Source organism: Chiloscyllium plagiosum, unplaced genomic scaffold (genome assembly GCF_037043375.1).
Source record: "Chiloscyllium plagiosum isolate Xiang-an unplaced genomic scaffold, Cpla_swu_hap1 HiC_scaffold_4, whole genome shotgun sequence".
NCBI lineage: Eukaryota > Metazoa > Chordata > Chondrichthyes > Orectolobiformes > Hemiscylliidae > Chiloscyllium > Chiloscyllium plagiosum.
This window is the reverse complement of record NW_028270142.1, coordinates 78,915,602-78,938,688: the sequence shown is the minus strand read 5'-3', so window position 1 is coordinate 78,938,688 and position 23,087 is coordinate 78,915,602. Positions and strand designations below refer to the sequence as shown.

The 23,087-nt window shown below is 39.9% G+C and overlaps 1 protein-coding gene across 1 annotated transcript in view; it reads right to left on the bottom strand.

Annotated features, from left to right (window-relative positions):
* The window catches only part of oprk1 (opioid receptor, kappa 1), a 46,082-nt gene extending 30,567 nt beyond the window's left edge, over window positions 1–15,515 (bottom strand). Inside the window, exons 1-2 of the mRNA XM_043688326.2 lie at window positions 15,416–15,515; window positions 14,936–15,200 (exon numbers count right to left, since the gene is read on the bottom strand). Of these exons, the coding sequence (XP_043544261.2) occupies window positions 14,936–15,192 (257 nt within the window). The 5' untranslated portion in view covers window positions 15,193–15,200; window positions 15,416–15,515. The remainder of the gene's footprint in view (window positions 1–14,935; window positions 15,201–15,415) is intronic.
* Between the last annotated feature and the right edge of the window lie 7,572 nt (window positions 15,516–23,087).

Genomic DNA, 23,087 nt, shown 5'->3' with positions numbered 1-23,087 from the left:
TGACATTTTGATGAGTTGAGGGCATGGGATACCTCTGCAGAAGTTACAGGTCCCTCAGCGGATGTACCACTAGGGCTTTCTCCTGCACCCATCATCAGCTCAAATCCTTATCTCAGTGGGTTTGTTAGTTAGATCAGACTTGGGGGCACATTTTGGTGAGCATATCAATGGCACACCTTCACAGCTAGGTGAATATGAAACACCTCAGGTCCTTGGTATTCAGAAGTGCAGAAAGAAGGGGTAAAGTCTGACCTCTTAAGAGCAGAGTTGTTTGGGTGCTACTGTGCTTGTAAAAGAGAAGAGTGGGAATTAATTGCACAATAAGGATAGAGAAACTTGACCATGCTCTGAATATGTTCACAGTGGTGGCAATGGAAAAGCAGCACAGTACAATGAAGTTTGGTTATCTTGATATGGAGGTTTCAGCGTCCATACATTAATATTCCCCACTCTCCCCTGCTAATTCAAGGATCTTCTCATAATATAAAAGACATGCATACAGAACATTTGGAAAACATGAATGGAATTGGACAAATTCAGCAAGGGTTTATAAAGGCAAATCATGCTTAACATAAACTTCCTCTTAAGACGTTAGTGAGCAAAATTAAATCACGTGGGATGTAATGAAAATTGGTTAACAGGCAAGGAACAGAAATTGGGAATAAATAAGTCTTTTTCCAAGCATCAAGCAGTGACTACTGAGGTACTTCAAGGATTAGAGCGTTGGCCACAGGTATTTGTAATACATACAAATAATCTAGATGAGGGAACCAAATGCAACATTTCCAAGTTTGCAGATGACACAAATCTGGGTGGAATTGTGAGTGCTAAGGTGATTTAGGCAAGCTGAGTGAGCAAACAAACACAAGGCAGATGCAGTACAATGTGGTTAAATGTGAGGTTAGACACTTCAGTGTGAAATTCAGAAAGGAAGAGGATTATTTAAGTTGTGATATATTGGGAAGTGTGAATGTACAAAGAACCTGGGTGTCAAGAAAGTAGCCAGGTGACAAGCAATTAGAAAGGCAAATTGTAAGTTGGCCTTCATTACGAGATGATTAAAGTTCAGAAGTAGGGCCTTGCTGAGACTACACCTGGAGGACTGCATGCAGTTTTGGTCTCCCTTTCTAAGAAAGGATACTCTTGCCATACATGGAATGCAGCAGGGTTTCACTTGGCTAATTCCAGAGATGGTAGGACTGTCCAATATGGAGAGACTAGTTTGCCAGGGCCAGTATTTCACTAGAGTTTAGAAGGATGAGAAAGGATCCAATTTAAACATATGAAACTCTAACGGGTCTGGACAGACTAGATGCAGGGAGGATGCTGGGGAGTTTAGAACCTGGGGACACAGTCTTAGGATATGGACCATTCAAGACAAAAAAAAATTGTTCACTCAAAGGGTAGTGAACACTTCAAATTCTCTACCATAGATGGCTGTGGAGGCCAAGTCAGTGAATATATTCATGATAGAGACTTTTCTTTAGATTCTAAAAGCTTCAAGGCATAAGGAGAAAAAGCAGTATTGTAATATTGAGATAGAGGGTCAGCCATGATCATTTTAAAGTTGGAGCAAGCTCACTGGGATGAATAGTCTTCTCCTGCTCCTTGTTTCTATATCTCTATGTTTAATGGGTGAGGAGATGAATATCAGCCTCTGGCCAATTTGTCTTTACTGTTTCTGACCTATTAGGAGACAGTTTCTCCTGCAACGAAACAAAGGCAAGGATTTAGTGAGCTGAAGGTGGAAGAACATGACAGTTGGTGACTGAGTAAGAACTGCAGAGGGTAGGAAGACATTGTAGTTTAGGAGCATGAGGTGGGTAAGAGCTTCTGCAGGAAGCTGCTGCATGCAATAGTGAAAGTGTTACACCATTAGCCTTAGTAGGTGGTTGAATGGCATTGAGTTTGAGGTAGCAGAGAGGAGATTGTGGCTCTTCGCCTTGCAGACTGCAAATGATCATTGTTCTGCTTATTGAACTGTTACATTCCTTCTGATGTGATAACATTCACCAACGCTCAATAGCAGTAATATGTATTATCCACAAGATGTACTGGAGAAATTCATCACAGATCCTTAGACAAACATTCCAAGTTCACGACCACTTCCATCTAGAAGGACAAGGGCAGCAGATACATTGGAATACCCCAACTACCAAGTCCCACTCCAAGCCACTCACCATCCTGACTTGGAAATATATTGCCATTCCTTCACTGCCACTGGGTCAAAATCCTGGAATTTCCTCCCTAAGGGCACTGTTGGACAACCCACAGCATATAGACTGTTGCAGTTCAAGAAGGCAACTGACCACTGCCTTCTCAAGAGCAACAAGGGAATGTGCTATAAAAATGCTGATCAACCAGCCACATTCATATCCAACGAGTGAATTATAAAAAAACACTCACCAGGTAGCTATGCCTCACAGGCTTGCACGATTTGATGCTATAGTCTCCGCAGGTGACCCTAAGGGAAGAGGACAGCCCTCCTCTCCATAATGCTATCCACCAGGAGCCCTGGATTCCCATTCATGAAGCGAGATGCCATCTTCACTTTCACAACCACATGCTTTTAATATACAGTGGTACAATAGTCTTGGAATGGTCATTCTTGGTTTGTAGTATTTGAAGTGATGCGCAGCTGCGGTTTAAACATTGCACCAATAACATGATCACCAGAAGTTCTCAGCAAAGCAAGTATGTCTGCCTCTACAACCAGACAATACAATGAGATTGTTTCTTGAAAGTGAAGTCACAGATAGATAGGGTACTGAAGAAGGCGAAAAGTGTGGTGCTGGAAACTTTCTCCAAACCAAAGGGGTAGCCCTGGGCACCTGATTGGGCCCCAGCAATGTCTGCCTCTTCATCGGGTACTTGGAACAGTCCATCTTCCACAGCTACACTGGCACCATTCCCCACCTTTTCCTCTGCTACCTCAATGACTGTATCAGCGCCACCTCGTGCTCCCACAACTACCTGATGAAGGAGCAGCGCTTTGAAAGCTAGTGCTTCCAATTAAACCTGTTGGACTATAACCTGGTGTTGTGTGATTTTTAACTTTGAATTAGCATATCATGTTGTAGCTGTACAGGACATTGGTTCGGCCACATTTGGAGTACTGCTTTCATCTCTGATCTCCCAGCTAGAGGAAAGATGCTGTTAAAATTGAAAGAGATCGTAAAAGATCTCTTACAAGGATGTTGCCAGAGTTGGAGAGTTTGAACTATAGGGAGGGGCTGAATAGGTTGAGACTATTTTCCCTTAGAGGCTGAGGTGTGACCTTAGAGAAGTTTATAAAATAATGAGAGGCATGGATAACCAAGGTTGTTTTCCCAGGGTAGGGGAGTCCAAAATTAGAGGGCATAGGTTTAAGGTGAGAGTGCAAGGATTTAAAAGAGACCTAAGGGGCAATATTTTCATGCAGAGGGTGGTGCATATATGGAATGAGCTGCCAGAGGAAGTGATGGAGGCTGGTACAATTGCAACCATTCAAAAGGCATCTGGATGGGTGTGTGAATAAAAGGGATTTGGAGAAATATGGGCCAAATGCTGGCAAATGGAGCTAGATTAATTTGGGATATCTGGCCAGCATGGACAGATCGAAGGGTTTGTTTCCATGCTTTCCAACTGGGATCTGGGTTCAAATGTCTTCAAAGTTTGAATGTTCTTCCCATGTCTATGTGGGTTTCGGCCAGGTGCTCTGCTTTCCTTCCAAATCCAAAGATGTATAGATTAGGTGGATTGATTATGCTAAATTGCTCTGTAGTGTCCAAGGTTGCGCAGGTTAGATTTACAGGGATGGGATGAGGGTGGTAGGTTTGGGTGGGAGGCTCTTTTGAGGGTTGGTGCATACTTGATGGACTGAATGGCCTCTTTAAATACTGTAGGGATTTTATGAATGTTGGATCAGTCATGATCCTATTGAATGGTGGGCTGATCAGCCTTCTCCTGTTTCTTACATTCTTAGTCTGAGTAGCATCTGTTTCTTCTCTTCTTTTTGATCTCATCTTTTATCTTTCCAGTTTCTGTTTCACAAACTATAATTTCGTACTTCCAAGCTTGAGAGGTAACCCATAGTCATCTGTCATTACTTGCTTCACGTATTAGAAGCATTACTGTCTTCCAGATGGGACCTCATTTTCAAAGGCCTTCTTCCATTAGTGCACTCACTAAATTTTTCAAAGTGTGGTTCATCCATCACTGAGCTTTACACCTATCAAATATTGTTTCCTTTTCTCCAGAAAAATGTAGATAGTCTGTTTTTCCAATCTGTGGGCACTAACTCACATACATTGAGAACAGCAATTTATACTCTACCATAGTCATCAGAATGGTTTTGAAAGAGATAAGTACACCTCCAAAGCCTTCCTTACAAACAGGCTGAAAGCTCTGTAGCAAATAACTTAGCTGCTGACCAACTGCAAGGCACAAATCAGGAGAATGATGGAATACTGTCCACTTTGATTAGCCCCCCACCAACTATCTTAAACATCCATTCCCTATACCAGTAATGCACAGTCAGAACAGTGTACGCGATACACTGAAGCAAATCACTTGTACATTAGTGTTTATTACATCAGGAAGACAGGAATGTAATTTAATTGCATATTGGAACCATCATCTCTAAATTCTCCTCCAAGGCATATTGTCATGATTTGATACATTATTACTGATCCTCCACTATCACTGGGTTAAAATCTCTAATTTAGTTCCTAACAATAATGTGGAAAGCTCTACACCACATGCATTACTCAGTTATTCAAGGCCAATAAAGAATGGACAATAAATGTTGGCTAATCTAATGACACCCACATCCTTTGAAAGAATCAAAATAATGAAACACTGAATCATTCTGAAGTTTTCCTGTCACCCTGTTTGTATAATTGAAGCTTTTCTCTGCTGTGTTCAAATTTCTTGCTTCCTTTTCTCTCTTGAAGTCTATCCTTTTCCTTAAGCCTTTCCTTCCTTTTTTTCTCTTATCTTCTTTTATCCTCCTCTTTGGAAATCTAATTGAAGTTTTTTGCATTTAACATTTTTTCTTTTTAGCCTTTTTCCAATTCAAGTTATTTAATTTGTCACTGAATTCTACTTCACTCAACTTGTCTACCATCAGGATTACATATTTATTCTTCTAGGGTGTAGTGCGGAACCAACATTTCAACAATTTCTGCCTTTCTGATCGCTACTTTCAAGGCAACTTCTAATTTCTCTCCCACAGCCTTTGAATAAACCTTTGGTAATTATAACAGGGCATTAACAGATATGTCGTCTCCTGCCAGAAGTGTCCAAGCTTTGAATGTAGACATGTTAACGTATCAATGAACACAGGAAAAGTATATGCAAAATCTTGTTTATTTACACTCTAAAAAAACAAATCCATTGTCAATTCCATTGTACCCACTTTACAGATTCTAGATTTGAATCCTACAAGTGTCCCCAATCTCTTTAGGGTCCAATAACTTTAAAAGAGAATATAGAATTTTGCAGCAATTGACGGAAAAAATCACCTGACAAACATTCACCTTTTAAAATTATTGCTGTAACATACAAATGGAAATCAAAATAGATTAAACATTACTTGATAGGTAACCAGGAGAGTAAACAATGGACTGTAAGACCATAAGGTATAGCAGCAGTAGTAGGCTGTTCAGCCCATTGGGTCTGACCATTTAATGAGATTGTGACTGACCTGATAACCCTCAAACTCCATTTTTCTGGCTTTACTCCAAAACCCCTAATTCTCTCACTGATTAAAAATCTACCTGTCCCAGCCTTGAATATTCTTAACAACATAAACTCTGCTACAGATCCACTACTCTCTGAGAGAAGAAATTCCTACTCACCTGCGGCTTAAAGAAACAATCCCAAAGATTATAGGGTGAAAGTGAGGACTGCAGATTCCGGATGAAGGGCTTTTGCCCGAAACGTCAATTCTCCTGCTCCTCAGATGCTGCCTGACCCGCTATACTTTTCCAGCACCCTCAATCCATAAGATTGTGTCCTCTGCTCCTAGACTCTCTCACAAGAAGAAAAATTCTCTCAGCCTCCACTCTGTCAAATCCCCTAAGAACTTCATAAACTTTAGGAAGATCACCTGTCATTCGGCTAAACACCAATAAACACTGGCCCAATTTACTCAACCTCTCCTTATAGGAAAATACAATTATGCCTGGGATCAATCTCATGAACACTCTCTGGACTATCATCAATGCCAACATGCCTTTCCATAGACAATAGGCCCAAACCGTTCACCATTTCCTAGGTGTGATTGGACTAGTGTCTTTTTTAGGGTTAGCAAGACTTCTCTATTTTTATACTCCCATTTCCTTTGAAATAAAAGCAAGTAGTCCATTTGATGTCTCTAATATCTGCTGAATTTACAGTTCATGCATGAGGATCCCCAAAATCCCTCTGTATTTTAGCCTTCTGCAGTCTTCTCCCATCTTAATTTGATTTGATCTATTATTCTCACATGCACCAAGACATAGTGAAAGGTATTGTTTTGCATGCTAGCCAGGCAAATCATACCTTACATAAGCACATTAGGGTAACAGAACAGAATATAGTGTTACTGTTATAAAGAAAGTGCAGAAAAAGATCAACTTTAATCTATGTAGAATCCATTCACACGTCTGATGACACTCAGCTCCTCTATTGCACAACCTCAAATTTTTCTACGTTATATTCCATCTGCCAAGTTTTTGCCTATTCACGTAAACTGCCTATATGCCCCTGTAGGCTCTTTGTGTCAACTTCATCACTTGTGTTCACATCCATTTTTGTGTTATCCATGAACCTGGCAATAATACATTCACTTCCCCCATCACAGTTGTTTATATATATATTTCTCCATCATGAAGCCATATTACCTCACTTGATTATATTTTGTATTGCTAAATGTTCTGTTATTACATTCTTGAATTTATATATTGTTGAAAATTATTTAAATACAAAGTACAATACACATCATAGAGTCATAGAGATGTACAGCATGGAAACAGACCCTTCGGTCCAACCTGTCCATGCCGACCAGATATCCCAACCCAATCTAGTCTCACATGCCAGCACCCAGCCCATATCCCTCCAAACCCTTCCTATTCATATACCCGTCCAAATGCCTCTTAAATGTTGCAATTGTACCAGTCTCCACCACTTCCTCTGTCAGCTCATTCCATACACGTACCACCCTCTGCGTGAAAAAGTTGCCCCTTAGGTCTCTTATATCTTTCCCCTCTCACCTGAAACCTGGACTCCCCGAAACCAGGGAAAAGACTTTGTCTATTTATCCTATCCATGCCCTTCATAATTTTGTAAACCTCTATAAGGTCACCCCTCAGCCTCCGTAGCTCCAGAGAAAACAGCCCCAGCCTGTTCAGCCTCTCCCTATAGCTCAAATCCTCCAACCCTGGCAACATCCTTGTAAATCTTTTCTGGACCCTTTCAAGTTTCACAACATCTTTCCAATAGGAAGGAGACCAGAATTGCACGCACTATTCCAACAGTGGCCTAACCAATGTCCTGTACAGCCGCCACATGACCTACCAACTCCTGTACTCAATACTCTGACCAAAAAAGGAAAGCATACCAAACGCCTTCTTCACTATCCTATCTACCTGCGACTCCACTTTCAAGGAACTATGAACCTGCACTCCAAGGTCTCTTTGTTCAGCTACACTCCCTAGGACCTTACCATTAAGTGTATACGTCCTGCTAAGATTTGAAGATATTGCAGGTGTAAATAAAAATGAGAGAAACACCCACAACTTTTAAACATTGTTGAAGCCAGATGAGTGTGTCATCAACTCCTGAAGACTCAGGTAATTTACCATTTCGTACAAACTTGACTGAAATTAATTTCTGACCTTTCTCTCCAATATGTGGTAAAACACTATCTTAAAAGCTGAAGGTAAACATTTTCACCACTGAGTTGATATAGTGCTACTGAAGTACCTTGATGAATTGTTTATGTTGCACATAGTTAACCAACTGCATCTCTTTTAAACTTAACCATTGTTCTAAACCTTGAACAAAAACAAGTATGATTCCTTTCAATCTTTCATTAATAGTTTTGTGTGTGGGTCCATTTTTCCATCTATGTAACTGGTTTAGACATCAAAAACTCAAGAAAATAATCTTAAGATTGTCAAATATTCAATAATTTGATTATTCATCCTTTTTTATTTAAGTTTAGTTGATTGATTATTCATAATTGGTTGTTTTTGTAAGTCCTCAAGCTCTTTTTCTTCCAAAGTATTAAACCTCTTTTCATGAGCATTAATTCATACATTTCAATATCATCAGCTACCATCTTTATTCTCTTTAAATGAAGCAAATTAGTCAAGCAGAATTGATAAATGTATCTAAAAATATGTAATGGTGTATTATGAAAAGTATTTGAAGTTCATGAGCTTTGAAACTCACGTAGGTAGCATGCACTTTTTCTGCGTTGTATGTGCCAATTTCCCTCAAAAGTTGTGAGACAGCATGTTTGCGCACACATCTGATGCTGGCTGTGTTGAATGCCTATTGGTGAGGGTGTTAACATATACAGAGGGACCATCCATCAGAGGTATGTAGAGTTGTAAGGTCATGATGTCAATCAGTCTGGAACATTGATAATCCCTATCATCGTGGAGCTCCAGACTTCAAAGAAAGGCTTCTTATCATCTTGAACATTTGAACATTTATTCAGCAATTTGATGGACCTCCTACCAGCACTATATAAAGTGCATTTCAAATACGTTTTGGATAGTTGATGATTGATTTCTTCAGGTTCTTCGAGCTGCTGCACAAGTGGTTTGTAGAGTTCTTTAAGAATGCTGAAATCTACAGGGTGTGAAATTTAAAGAAATGTATCATCATGTGAGGACTTCTGCACAAACTACTTACTTCCAGACACAAAGGCAGTTGTATGCACTCCCTATGCAATGTATCACAACTGGGAGAATGAGCTAAGCTTCAAAAACCATGACAATATTTTTGGAAAAGAAGCAGAAGGGCTCTTAGCAGGGAGGTTATGTCTGCCTAGCATGTGTTACTATCATGACAGAAGGAATGTACTGATAACCAAGTCCCACTAATCTACAAATCACATCACTAGTATAAATAACTGGCCAATTGGTTTCCTTTTGTTATCTAGATTAAAATAAACTTTCACCAGGTTTCTTCAATAAACTTAAAATAATCAGTTTATTATAACATAAAAATTATTTTTAAAACAAGAGGGAAAAATGATAATATCTTATCTACAATCCAGAATTTGAATTGCATGCCATTTCAATCCCAAACAAAATCTCTCACACATACACAAAATCTCTCTCTCTCTCACATTCACACATCTATAGAGATGATATTTTAAAAAAGACAGAAGAAAATAACATCCTTATTGAACAACAGTCTATATAAAAAAAAAGAGGTTTATGAATTGTCATCATCCACCAGGCTTCTTGGTGACAAAATGTAATTGTTAGCAATTGTGTACTGTTGGAAGGTCTCTTAATCAAAGCTCAGTTTGGAAAATCAAGTTAGATCTAAGTTTTTGGACTGTAATCACAGTTCAGCTTCTCAGGGATTGAAGGAAGGTCAAAATACTGAAGTGTTGACAAATTTCAACTAGAAAGAGAACATAATGTCTCGCAGCCTGACTGCTCCTTACTGTTGCTTCATTATCTGTTCTTTTTCTTTTGACTCCCCAGATAATTGAAGCAGAAGTCAAATCCTGTTTGGGTTTCTTGGCAGCCATCAGTGCAGAAACCCCATAATCTTTTCAAATTTCCAAGTTGGGCGTTCCAGCAATTAAATGCAATGCAAATGCAAAGTTATTCTAGAAAGTGTGCATACAGTTCAATATCTTCTAGTTTTTCCCCACAATGTCCAGAAATATAAATATGTATTCCTGACATATGTTCATGGAGCAACTTTCCCTGACAGACCTCAGTGAAGAACAGTGTGTCGATGTCACCAATCGACTAAAAAGGTATTCATTGAAATCTGCTATGAGACTGTGAATGAAATCACATACGGCTGTGAAGGTAACCCAGATAATGAATCCTTATGTACCTGATGTTTTCCAAGTTGCAATAGGTAATATTTGCAACATCTCTAAGCTTGCTGCCAATGATTGAATAAGGGAGGACTCTGAGGCTCTGCATATAAAGAATGTTAAATGCATTTTATTCTCTTCTATCAGGAAAATAGAGCAAGCACCTGGCTTCATAATGATTGCAGGCATCCATATGGTACAGGATGTCATTGCTGGCAAACAATGTGTTGTGGCCACCATATGTCAATTCTGAGATGGACTGCAACAGGAAGGAATTTGGCTCCCTTTACGACCAGCTGGTATGACACCCAACACAATCTATTACTCAGTGTGATACTCTGGTAGCAGTTAGAATGCCTGAATTACACAGCAATGCTTTATACCATCTATTTGAGCTACCACAACAAAGCAGAGGGTGGCAAGTGGTGGGCAAGGTCTGTCTGCTGATCACATGACTCATGGCTCCAGTATACAAAATGATAATGATATAAGTGAACACATTTGAGCATATAAATTTGGAGCAGAAATAGGCCACTCAGCTCCTTAATGTGCTCTGTCATTCAATAATATCTGATATTTTCATGTTCACTTGTTTATTAAGAAGCAGTCTTCTGATATCTAAAAATATTTAATGACTCTGCTGTCACTTATTTTCAAGGAAAATAATTCAAAAGAGTCTCAATCTTCTGTGAGAAAATGCAGCACACAGTGCAACAGATGGGATCTCACGAGTGCTCTGTACAATTGAAGTATAACCTCCCCACTTTTGTATTAAATACCTCACACAATAAAGAATAACATGCTATTAGCTTTCCTAGTTACTTGCTGATCCTGCATATTAACCTTCTATATGGAGACATCTGGATCTCAGACTCTGTGATCTTTCATTGCTTAGTTTTGATGCTTCTTTTTATTTTATATTCTTCCTGCCAAAATGAAGTTCACATTTCCCATATTATACTCCCTTTGCCAGTTCTTTGCCTAATTACTTAACCTATTCTATATTTCTTTGTAGCCTCATTAAGTCCCTTCACTGCTTAGATTGGGTTCCCTACAATGTGGAAACAGGCCCTTCAGCCCGAGTCCACACCGACCCTCTGAAGAGTAACCCACCCAGACCCATTTCCCCCTGACTAATGCACCTAACACTATGGGTAATTTACCATGACCAATTCACCTTACCTGCACATATTTGGACTGTGGGAGGAAACTGGAGCACCTGGAGGAAACCCACGCAGACACAGGAGAATGTGCAAACTCCACACAGTCGCTCAAGGCTGGAATCAAACCTGGGACCCTGGTGCTGTGAGGCAACAGTGCTAACCACTGAGCCACCATGCCGCCAATTTTCCTAGTTACCCTCACCCACATCAAGGATTATTGCAGAAAATAAGAGCTTCTCATATCAGGCCAACATATTATCACAGAAAGAAAATTGATTAGCTAACAGGAAATAGCCGGCATAAATAGCTTTTTTTGGTTAGCAAAAAGAAATGAGTGCTGCACAGCAGGGATTAGAGCTGGGTTGAACTTTTGCAATTTTTATAAATAGCTTGGATGAAGGGACTGAAGGTATGGTTGCTAAATTTGTTGATGACACAAGGATAATTAGTGAGTGGACAATGTAATGCCAAAGTCTTTTCTTCAAAGAATAAAACATCAATTCAAATTTTAAATTTCTATGCTATGATGACATATTCCACACAGTTGACATTATAGCATCTCTATATAACTGTCAATGTTAACTCATTCTTGCGATTTATCATCTGGGTCAATCGAGTATCAAAAGCAAAATACAGTTTATGCATTGGACATTTGGGTATGTAGATAGTTTGCTTTTGTTTTGTACTGTAACAGTGTTTATGCCACTCTACCAAGTATTTCCAGAGGCATGAAGTAATGATCTAGTGATCTGGCAAGTTTAAATTCCTTCAAGCCAGTTGGGGAGCTTCAATTCAATCCAGTAACTCAGTCTGGAATAAAAATCTTCTCTCACTTCCAGATTGTAGTAAAATCTCATCCATTCATAATTATCCTAAAAGGAAGAAATTCTGCTGTTGTGATCTGGACAGGGCTATATGTGACTCCAGACCTGCATCAATGTGATTGACTCTTAATTGTCCTCTGAAATGATCTAGAAAGCCGTTCAGCATAATCAAGAAGGAAGCTCACCAACAACTTTTGAATGCAGTCAGGGTTGGAAAATAATGCTGACCTTGCTAGAAATGCCCACATCCCTTACATGAATAAAAGCTTAGTGTCAGCCTTAATGATATACAGTATATGGTATACTGTGGATGAATCATTTAATCTGATAAAAAAGTAAAATCCAGTTAGGATTGATACCACAGCAAATAATTTTAGGAGGATATTTTTTGAGTTGTGAGGTCAACATCGTGGACAGTCTGCCCACAAATGGAAAAATAGATAAAAATATTTTTGGGTTCAGACCTTATTTAAATGTATGATATAGCTGCAGATGCTAAATGGCACTATAGTTTGACAGTTTGGAAGATTAAGAAATATGCAAATGCTTGTGCTGAGCCTAGTGGCTCAAGCAGGGATGATCCCACCTCTGGATGGGAGTTGGGATAGCAGGAGAGGCAGTGAGCATTGACTAGTAAAGCACTACAATATTTTAAGTACAGCCCCAACAGTTCTGCGTATACAAATGGGAAGAATTGAGCCAATTTATTGGTTATTAATTCATAGGATGTGGGTATTGCCAAAATTTAGTGTCCATCCTTAGTTATCTTTGAAAAGGTGGTCATCAGCATGAAACTCGTGAAATAGAAAGTTGAATTATGTACTTAAGTATCTTCTCACCTCAAACAGGCGGGTTTAATATTGCAATAAAAACAGAAACTGTGGAGAAACTCAGCAGGTCTGTAGCATTGCATAGAGAAAGCAGAGTTAACATTTCAAGTCCAGTGACCCTTCCTCAGAACTGATAGTAGCTAGGAAAAGATGATACATATGCTGAAGCCGGGAATGCGAAAGGGGTAGGAGGGGATGCAACGGTGGAAAGAAGGAAAGGAATGAATGGATAGGCAGAGATGGAGTCGAGATGGAGAGAATGACAGGAGACAAAATGAATGATGAGAATGTGCCAGGGAGAAAGAAAAGCTGATAATGGTCACCATAAGTAGATGAAAATAGGTTGACTCTACTGAACCCAGTCCATGTCATGAGAGGATCTGGGATCTGGAGGTGGGTAAAGGCATTCAGGATCGAAAATTATTGAACTCAGTGTTGAGTCCTGAGGTTCCCCAAGTGGAAATGAGTTGCTGTTCTTTCAGCTTGTGCTGAGCATCACTGGAGCATTGCAGCAGACACAAGACAGGGAATATGGTGGTGTGTTTAAGTGACAGGCAACTGGAAGTTCGGTTTCATTTTGCAGACAGAACATAGGTGTTCCACAAAACAGTTGCCCAGTTTATGCTTCATCTATACACATGTATAATATATACCATCTTTTTTCTCACTACTATCAGGTCTGAAGGTTGGTTACTGGACTCAAAATATTAACTCTGCTTCCTCTCCACAGATGCTGTCAGACTGCTGAGTTTCTCCAGCAACTTTTGTTCTTGTTCCAGATTTCCAATATAAACAGCTCTTTGTTATTTTTGTGTGCAACATTGCCCTTTACAGTTCTCCTTAAAAATTGTACTAGGCAGCCCTTAGATATCAATAGGGTGACCACAGTATTGACTTCTCTCAATTTTCAAATGCTGAGATCTTGTTTTCCAGATAAGTATAACGTAGGCAGCAGTTGACAATTCCTACCCCACACCCATCCCCAAATTAACATGGATAGATGGTTAATTTTAACAGTATTAATTTCAATGGCAGCTACGTTGTTAACATGGGTTATTTCACACTCCATGAACTGATGACTATGCCTTCCACATAATGGAGAAGCCAGTGTTTATTACAAGGGAACAGATTTGCGTGCACCATTGATAATCGTTTTATAACAGCATCAGCACTTTTGTGCTTTTGTGTGCTGAGAACATAAAAACAGATTTGGCTCACATATCAACTTGAAACACAAATTAATACTTCTCAGTTCAACAAAATATGTCAGAAACATTCAACCATTTAGGCAGCATTGGCGTCAAAACAGAGGTCAGATTAACATTTCGGATCGATAACATTTCTTCAGAAGCTATCTGACATGCCGAGTTTCCGGTGTTTTCTGCATTTCTGCAACGTGCTGTATTTTAGTTTTGTTAATATATTTGAATCTTCCTCGGCCTAAAAAATTACCATATTTCAACATTGATTGCCAACTAACGTGTTTCCCAGTTACGGGTTACGTTGAAAGCACATGTTTGTTGTTTTTGAGCGAACGATTTAGATTAATCTGTCAATCCAGAATCAGTACTTATTATTCCCATTTGGGGGCGTTGCAATTCTAAAACAATCATTTTTCCCGATAGAGTTCAGGGTTTTCATTATCACCGGAAATGTACTTGCGTTTGTCTTATTGTGTTAAAAGCATGTTATTTTAATGTAGCCAGTAACCAGGGAATAATAGAGAGGACCTGGCTGAATAATTTCCAGAATATTTGCCTGGTAAATAATAAATAACAAAAGAACTACACAAATTGCGTTGACTCTGAATAATTCGTCTCATCGATGCTGTGACAACTATTATTCTACATACAGTTATTAACCATTTACAGCACTTCACAAAAGCTGCAATTGTCCGTATTTTGCACTGAGAAATTTCCATCAAATTATTTTACTTCAACACTCGTCGCAGTCGCGAGATTTTTCTTGCAGCTATGCTTTCTTTACCCTTTTTGTCTTTCACGAAAGTTTAACTTCGAGATCTTTTCAGGAATGGTGGAAATGTCAAATCAAAGACACCAACGAAACAAAGCTTCTTACCTGACGATCACGTACATAACTAGGCAATTGCCCACCGTACCCACCACAAAAATGAGCGAATAGACAGCGGTGATACTGATGGGAATAAGGGTGTTCACTGTGTTCGTGTGAAAGTCAAAAAAATCGGTGCTATTTTCCCAATAATATGAAGTAGTTGGGAAAGTGCTGTTTGGGATAATGGCAGGGGTACGTTCATCAGAGTACAACACAAACTTGGGACCCATGCCTTCTCTAGTAATTACCACTGGAGCGTCCATAGTCTTATCTATAAAAATAAAAATAAAAAAAAAGAATGACATAAAAATATAACAGAATCAAAAACATACTATTTAGACAAAAGGAAGTGTTGGGAGAAAACCTTAAAATACTGAACAAGATCAGGTACAGAGACATTATTAGGAACATCAAACAACTGTTATCTAGGTTAATCGAACAGATGAGATCGAAAGCTCCTGTGTAACAGTGCAAAGCAAAGCTCACCGACTTAGAGTTGAACTTTTGCTTGTATGCAAGGTGCGTTGTGAAGAGCCGGTCCTCCTTGCTGCAGGGTCTGTCTGACAGAGTACAAGTGCTGGGCTCGCTGCTGCGGCGCTGCTCGTCTCACGTTGCATCGACTCGATGACGCTGGAGACCAAACGCAGCTCGTTGGAGGCGGGAGGATTCGGTACACCGAAAAACCAGCACCGCTTTTCAGAGTTCGCCATAGTAATTTTACATTAAACAATGAAAGCAGCCCTGAATCACGGGAGTAGAAAGACTTACAACTCTATTAGAAGTCATTCGGGCCATCGCGTCTGTGCGCACATCCAGTTGGCCAACCTAATCGTATTTTCTAGTTCTTCAACACCTTCGTAGATTTCAACGTCTGTCACATACTTTTTAAACATAATGTGCTTCCACCTTTCCGGAGATTGAAGTTGAGACCCACGCTATCCTCTGAGCAGAAAATACTTGCTCATCTTTAGATTAAACCTTATACCAAATGCTATAAATAAGGTCTCTGATTATCGGTGCCTCTGATGAGGGAAAGAAGCCTTTTCTACCCATTCTATCGACATACCTAGTATTTTATTAATCAATTAAATCTCCCCTGAACTTCTCTCTGTTCCATAAAGACAAGCCCAGTCTATTGAATCTTTCCTCAAAGTTAAAGAATGTAAGTCTTAGCGACATTTTTCTGCACATTATCTTTTGTGACTTTTTTTCAGTAATTTGGTATCCAGGGCTTTGACTGTGACTTAAATTGCTTGCTATGCAGCTTTCACATAACCACCCTGTCCCTCCATTCAGCATCTAGGCTAAAAGTAGAAAATAGTCTGTAAGTCTCCTTAACTACTGTAATTATTTGTCATCTAGCTTCAAGCAGCAGTAGGCATGCACTCAAGGACTTTCTGTTGCTCTAAATTAGTCAATATCCTACCATTTATTATACATTCTCTTATCTTGTTTGCCGTTCCCAAGTATAGAATCCCTATAGGGGAGAGTGGCTAGGATTTCTGGACGTGGCAACAAACACAAACAGATAAAGCACGACCTGAAATCCGAGCCACTCTCCCCTACATCAAAGATATCTCAGAAATGACTGCCAGACTACTCAGACCCTTTGGAATCATGGTATCCCACAAACCCACCAACACACTAAAACAGCAGCTAATGAACTTGAAAGACAACGAGCAAAACTAATGTCATTTACAAAATACCATGCAAGGACTGTAACAAACACTACATTGGACAAACAGGCAGAAAACTAGCCACCAGGATACATGAACACCAACTAGCTACAAACAGACATGATCCTCTCTCACTAGTCTCCTCACATACAGATGAGGAAGGACACCACTTTGACTAGGACAACACATCCATCCTAGGACAAGCCAAACAAAGACATATACGAGAATTCCTAGAAGCATGACATTCTAACTGGAACTCTATCAACAAACACATTGAGTTAGACCCCATCTACCACCCCCTGAGAAAATGAACAGGAAGTGACTTCAAAACCGGAAATAGCATCACCACAGGAAATGACATCACCAACCCAAAGAAACCCAAACATCTAAATAGAAAGCAGGAATTTTCCACATTGCTTCACCTGAGGCCCACTGAAGATGTTACCTAGTAGGGTAACAAAACATCTGGCAATGAATCGTGCAGCTCAGTGAGCTAACCTACATCCAAAACCTCAACCTGAGCTACAAATCTTCTCAAAATTCAAACACAGTTCTAGGAAAAATGGACACAGATTTAAGAAACTTTAAAAATAAGATTGGAATGGTGACACCCTGCAAGGGCAGAGGGATCAAGTATTGCATTTTTTGGAAGAATGAGGAGAATAGCAAATTCTAAGGAGGAAAACATAGGACCTATCGAGAAAGAACCATTAACAAATTTCAGCTAATGTCCCTAGGAAGGGAAGAACAAAGAACAAAGGGAATTTACAGTCCACGAACAGGCCCATCAGCCCTCCAAGCCTGTGCCAATCCAAATCCACTGTCTAAACCTATTGCCCAATTCCTAAGGACCTGTTTCCCTCTGCTCCCCACCTACTTGTGCATCTGTCCAGACGCCACCTTAAGTGAATCTCCCGTGCCTGCCACTATTAGCTCTGCTGGCAACACGTTCCAGGCACCTAACACCCTCTGTGTAAAGTATTTTCCGCATGTATCCCCCTTAAACTTTACACATCTCACCTTGAATGTGTGACCTCTCGTTATTGAATCCCTTACCCTGGGAAAAAGCATATCTCTATCCACCCTGTCTACATCCTTCATGATTTTGTAAACCTCAATCAGGTCCCTCCTCAATCTTCTTTTTTCTAATGAAAACAAGCCTAACCTACTCAACCTCTCTTCATAGCTAGCACCTTCCATACCAGGCAAACTTCTCATAAAACTTCTCCGCACCCTCTTCAAAACATCCACATCCTTTTGGTAACGTGATGACCAGAACTGTACACAGCATTCGAAATGCAGCCAAAGCAAAGTTTTGTACAATTTTAACATGATCTGCCAGCTCTTATACTCAATACTTCATCCAATGAAGGCAAGCATACCATATGGCTTCTTGACCACTCTATGACACCTGTGCAGCCACCTTCACGTACAATGGGCCTGAACTCCTAGATCTCTCTGCTCATCAACTTTTCCCAAGGCTCTTCCATTTATAGTATAGTTCGCTCTAGAATTAGATTTCCCAATATGCATCACCTCACATTTGTTTGGATTGAACTCCATCTGCCATTTCTCTGCCCAACTCTCCAATCTATCTATATTCTCCCGTATTCTTTGATAGTCCCCTATGCTTTCTGCTACTCTACCAGTCTTTGTGACATCTGCAAGCTTACTGATCAGATCAACAGTGCCCTCTTCCAGACCATTTATGTATATCACAAACAACAGTGGCCCCAGCACTGATCTCTGTGGAACACCACTGATCACCTTTCTCCATTTCAAGAAACCCCCGTCATCTACTACTTCCTGTCTCCTGTTGCTCAACTAGTTCTTTATTCACTTCGCTAGAACACCCTGCACACATGTGACTTCAGTTTCTCCATTAGTTTACTATGGGGAACCTTATGAAATGCCTTACTAAAGTCCATGTATAAGACATCTACAGCCCTTCCTTCATCTATCGATTTGGTCACTTTCTCAAAGAACTTTATTAAGTTGGTAAGGCACGATCACCCCGCACGAAACCATGTTGCCTATCACTGATAAGCCTATTCTTTTCCAAATATAAATAGATTTTATCCCTCAGTACCTTCTCCAGCAATTTTCCCACTACTGACATCAGGCTCACTTGTCTGTAGTTACCTGGAATATCCCTACTCCCCTTCTTGTACAGGGGGACAACATTAGCAACTCTCCAATCCTCTGGCACTATGTTTAAGGATGCTCCAAAGATATCTGTCAGGATCCCAGCTATTTCCTCTCTTGCCTCCCTCAGCAACCTGGGATAGATCCCATCTGGTCCTGGGGATTTGTCCAACTTAATATTCTTTAGCCTTCCCAAGACATCTTCCCTCCTTATGTCAACGTGATCCAGAGTAAACAAACTTCCATCTCTAAGCTCAAAATTCATCATATCCCTCTCATCAGTGAACACTGATGCAAACTAATCATTGAGAACCTTGCCCATTTTCTCAGGTTTGACACACAGCCTTCCTTATCCTTTAGTGGTCCAACCCTTTCTCTAGTTCCCCTCTTGCTTCTTATATATGAATAAAAGGCCTTGGGATTCTCCTTAATTCTACTCGCTAAAATTATTTCATGATCCCTGTTAGACTGCTTGATTCCTCATTTAAGATTGGTCCTACTCTCCCGATATTAATCCAAGGCCTGTTGTGCTCTTAGCTGCCTGGACCTTATGTACACTTCCCTTTTCCTCTTGGCTAGTTGAACAATTTCTCCTGTCATCCACAGTTCACGAATCTTGCCTTTCCTACCCCTTGTTTTCAAAGGGAAATGCTTATCCTGCACTATCTTTAACCTATCTTTGAAAGCCTCCCACATATCACATGTGGACTTCCCTTCAAATAGCTGCTCCCAATCCAAGTTTCCCAGCTCCAGCCGAATTTTGGTATAATTGGCCTTGGCCCAGCTTACTAGTCTTTCCTTTGGACCACTCTCATCTTTGTCTATGAGTACTCTAAAGCTTACAGAATTGTTGTCACTATTCCCAAAGAAATCCCCCATTGCAACTATTACCACTTGGCCTAGCTCATTCCCCAACACCAAGTCCAATATGGCCCCTTTCGTCATCGGACTATTGACATACTGCTCTCGAAAACTTTCTTGGATGCTCCTTACAAATTCTGCCCCATCCAGACCTCTGACACTAAGTGTATCCCAGTCAATGTTGGGAAAATTAAAATTTCCCATCACCACCACCCTGTTGCCACTACATCTGTTTACCTATTTGTTCTTCTACCTCACACTCACTGTTGGGAGGCCTGTAATACAGCCCCAGCAATGTAACTGCACCCTTCTTATTTTTCAGCTCTACCCATAATGCCTCACTGCTCAACTTTAGTGCCCAACTTTAGCATAACTGTGGTATCATCCCTGACCAGCAATGCAACTCCTCCCCCCTTTTACTTTCCTCCCTTTCCTGTCGAAGCATCTTTATTCTGGAACATTTAGTTGTCAATCATACCCTTCCTTAAACCAAGTCTCTGTGATCACAATAACATCATACTCCCAGGCACCAATCTAAGTCCTAAGTTCATCTGCCTTACCCATTATACACCTTGCATTAAAGTATATACACTTCAGGCCGCCAATGCTTTTGCATTCATCTACTCTCTGCCTACTCTTCCCCTTGGTAATGCTAACTTCATGATCGTTACAGTCTCTAGTTTCCGCCTCACTATCTATTAGTCTTTTCTTCTGGTTCCCAGCCCCCTGCCATATTAGTTTAAAACCTCCCCAACAGCAGTAGCAAAAACTCTCCAAGGGTTCAGAAAAGATTTACAAGGATGTTGCTAGCGTTGGAGGATTTGAGCTATGGGGGGAGGCTGAACAGGCTAGGACTGTTTTCCCTGGAGCGTCGGAGGCTGAGGGGTGACCTTATAGTGGTTTACAAAATTATGAGGCGCATGGATAGGATAAATAGACAAAGTCTTTTCCCTGGCGTTGGGGAGTCCAGAGCCAGAGGGCATAGGTTTAGGGTGAGAGGGGAAAGATATAAAAGAGACCTAAGGGGCAACTTTTTCACGCAGAGGATGGTACGTGTATGGAATGAGCTGCCAGAGGATGTGGTGGAGGCTGGTACAATTGCAACATTTAAAAGGCATTTGGATAGGTATATGAATAGGAAGGGTTTGGAGGGATTTGGGCCAGGTGCTGACAGATGGGACTAGATTGGGTTGGGATATCTGGTCAGCATGGACGGTTTGGACCGAAGGGTCTGTTTCCATGCTGTACATCTTTATGACTCTATGACATTGGTTTCAGTCTGGTTCAGATGTAAACCACCCAATTTGTAACCTTCCCCAGAACCGGTCTCACTGTCCCAAAAATCTGAATCCCTCCTTCCTACACCATCCCTCAAACCATGTGTTCATCCTGTCTATTCTTTCATTTCTACCCTGGCTAGCACATGGAACTTGTCGCAATCCTGGCATCGCTACCTTTGAGGTCTTCCTCGTTAACTTCTCTCCTAGCTCCCTGAATTCTGCTTTCAGGACCTCATCTCGTTTTTTTTTCCTTATATCAGTTGAATGATCAGTACCTTATTGAGAATAGTACCAAAGAAGTGAAAGGAGGATCTCAGAAGCAAGATGATCTCGGGCAGGGGCATGAGGGAAATAGTTGTATAAATTCATTCCTAGGGTGTAAAGGCTACCTTAGAGAAAATTCTATATATTTGTCCTTATGGAGCCATAAGTTTGACCTTTTTTTTTCAAGAGCTGGGTTTGTACATTGTTAAAAAAAATTAGATTGATGCCAGAACTGAGCAAAATATTATTTTCCATAACAAGAGAGAAAAACTCAAGGAACCTTTATCCAAATGGGAATGTACATTTTTTTAGTCCTGGTGTTATTTCTGTGGACCTATTCATAACAGCTTTGGACCAGCAAGAACAGATATACTGCTCCCATTACATTTTACTAGAAAATGTGAAGGTAGTGAAAGGATACCATATCACTCACTATATCTGTATGTAAACTACTACTGTGAGGATTTAAATAAAAAGATGCTTATACTGTTCTGATCCCCATGGAGATGTATAAACTTTAAGAACTGAACTTATCAAACAACCCCAATAGAAAAAAACCAAAGTATGGGATTTAAGTTTTTATAACTTTTACTTCACCAATCGAACCAAACTCAAAATAAGTTAAACATGAGTTAACAGTCAAATAGAATTCAATAGCAACTATAAATTAGGTTTTAAATAGCCAACATAACAAAGACAATTCTCATGAATTTATACCTTGTGTCAGTATACGAGCAAATATATTACACCTCATGAAAGCTGTCGAGGTATGACCGCAACAGTATCATTATCAACTAAATAGGCTGAATATAGGAGAGAGGATGATGTACAAGTACTGCACTGGAATCCAGAACCCATTCTCATTGGTTTATCATGGCAGGCAATGAAATTTGAATTCAGTAAAAAACAACTGGAATTAAAAACTACCCTAATGGCAACCAAATAGCCATTGTTTATTGTTGTAAAAACCCACCTGATTAATCACATTCCTTTAGGGATTGAAATCTGCTGTGTTGACCTTAACTGGTCTGGCCTACCTCTGACTCCATGTGACAGACACTAATATGATTGCCTCTTAACTACCTTCTGGGCAATTAGGGATGAGCAATAAATTAACCAACAATGACTAAATTCTATTTTTTAAAAAATATGAGCTGTGAAATGTTAGCTGATAAAATGTTGTTAATGGTGCATTCTAGATCTATGGACAACTTTAAAAGGCTTTCTTTGCTTGCCAAATACATCCATAATTTAAGAAGGCACAAATTCAAGATGTGACAAAAACTGAAAGGCTCACACAGTACACTTCCTAAAATTTAATACCAGCTTCACATAGTAAATTAATGGAAAAAAATCTAGCTGAATGATATTCAATTAACTACTGCTACCCAGGGTGGGCAGCATGTTGCACCTCTGTCTCTTACCATATGTGCACCTTCAAACTTCAATAACTGGAGTGGCTCATCTCTCACTGTTAAATTATACCAATATAATGCAACTTTAGGATATTTAAATCAGTCACTCACTTTTGTAATGACCATTGTGTACTTCCCCTCATATACTATGCAGCTATTAATTATGTGTCTGAAGCTGCAACTTCTAATTTTCTCCTTAGGAAAGCAGTTACCTGCTTGCAGTTTCACTGACAGATTTCCAAATATTATAGTTTATAATTCCAGGCAATTTTAAAGTTGGAACTTTGGTTTAGAAATCATGCATAATACTACACTCTCATCTTAATAACAGTACTAAACAAATTCTGCTGACAGTGAGAGCAATGTTTAGAAGTGCCCACCCAAACAATGGTGCTCATATGAAATTAAATTTAAATGCTAATTTATATTGATTATCAGACTTTCAGATATAATAATATTGAAACAAAGGACTGTGGCTGCTGGGTATCTGAAGCAAAACTAGAAACTGCTGGAAAAA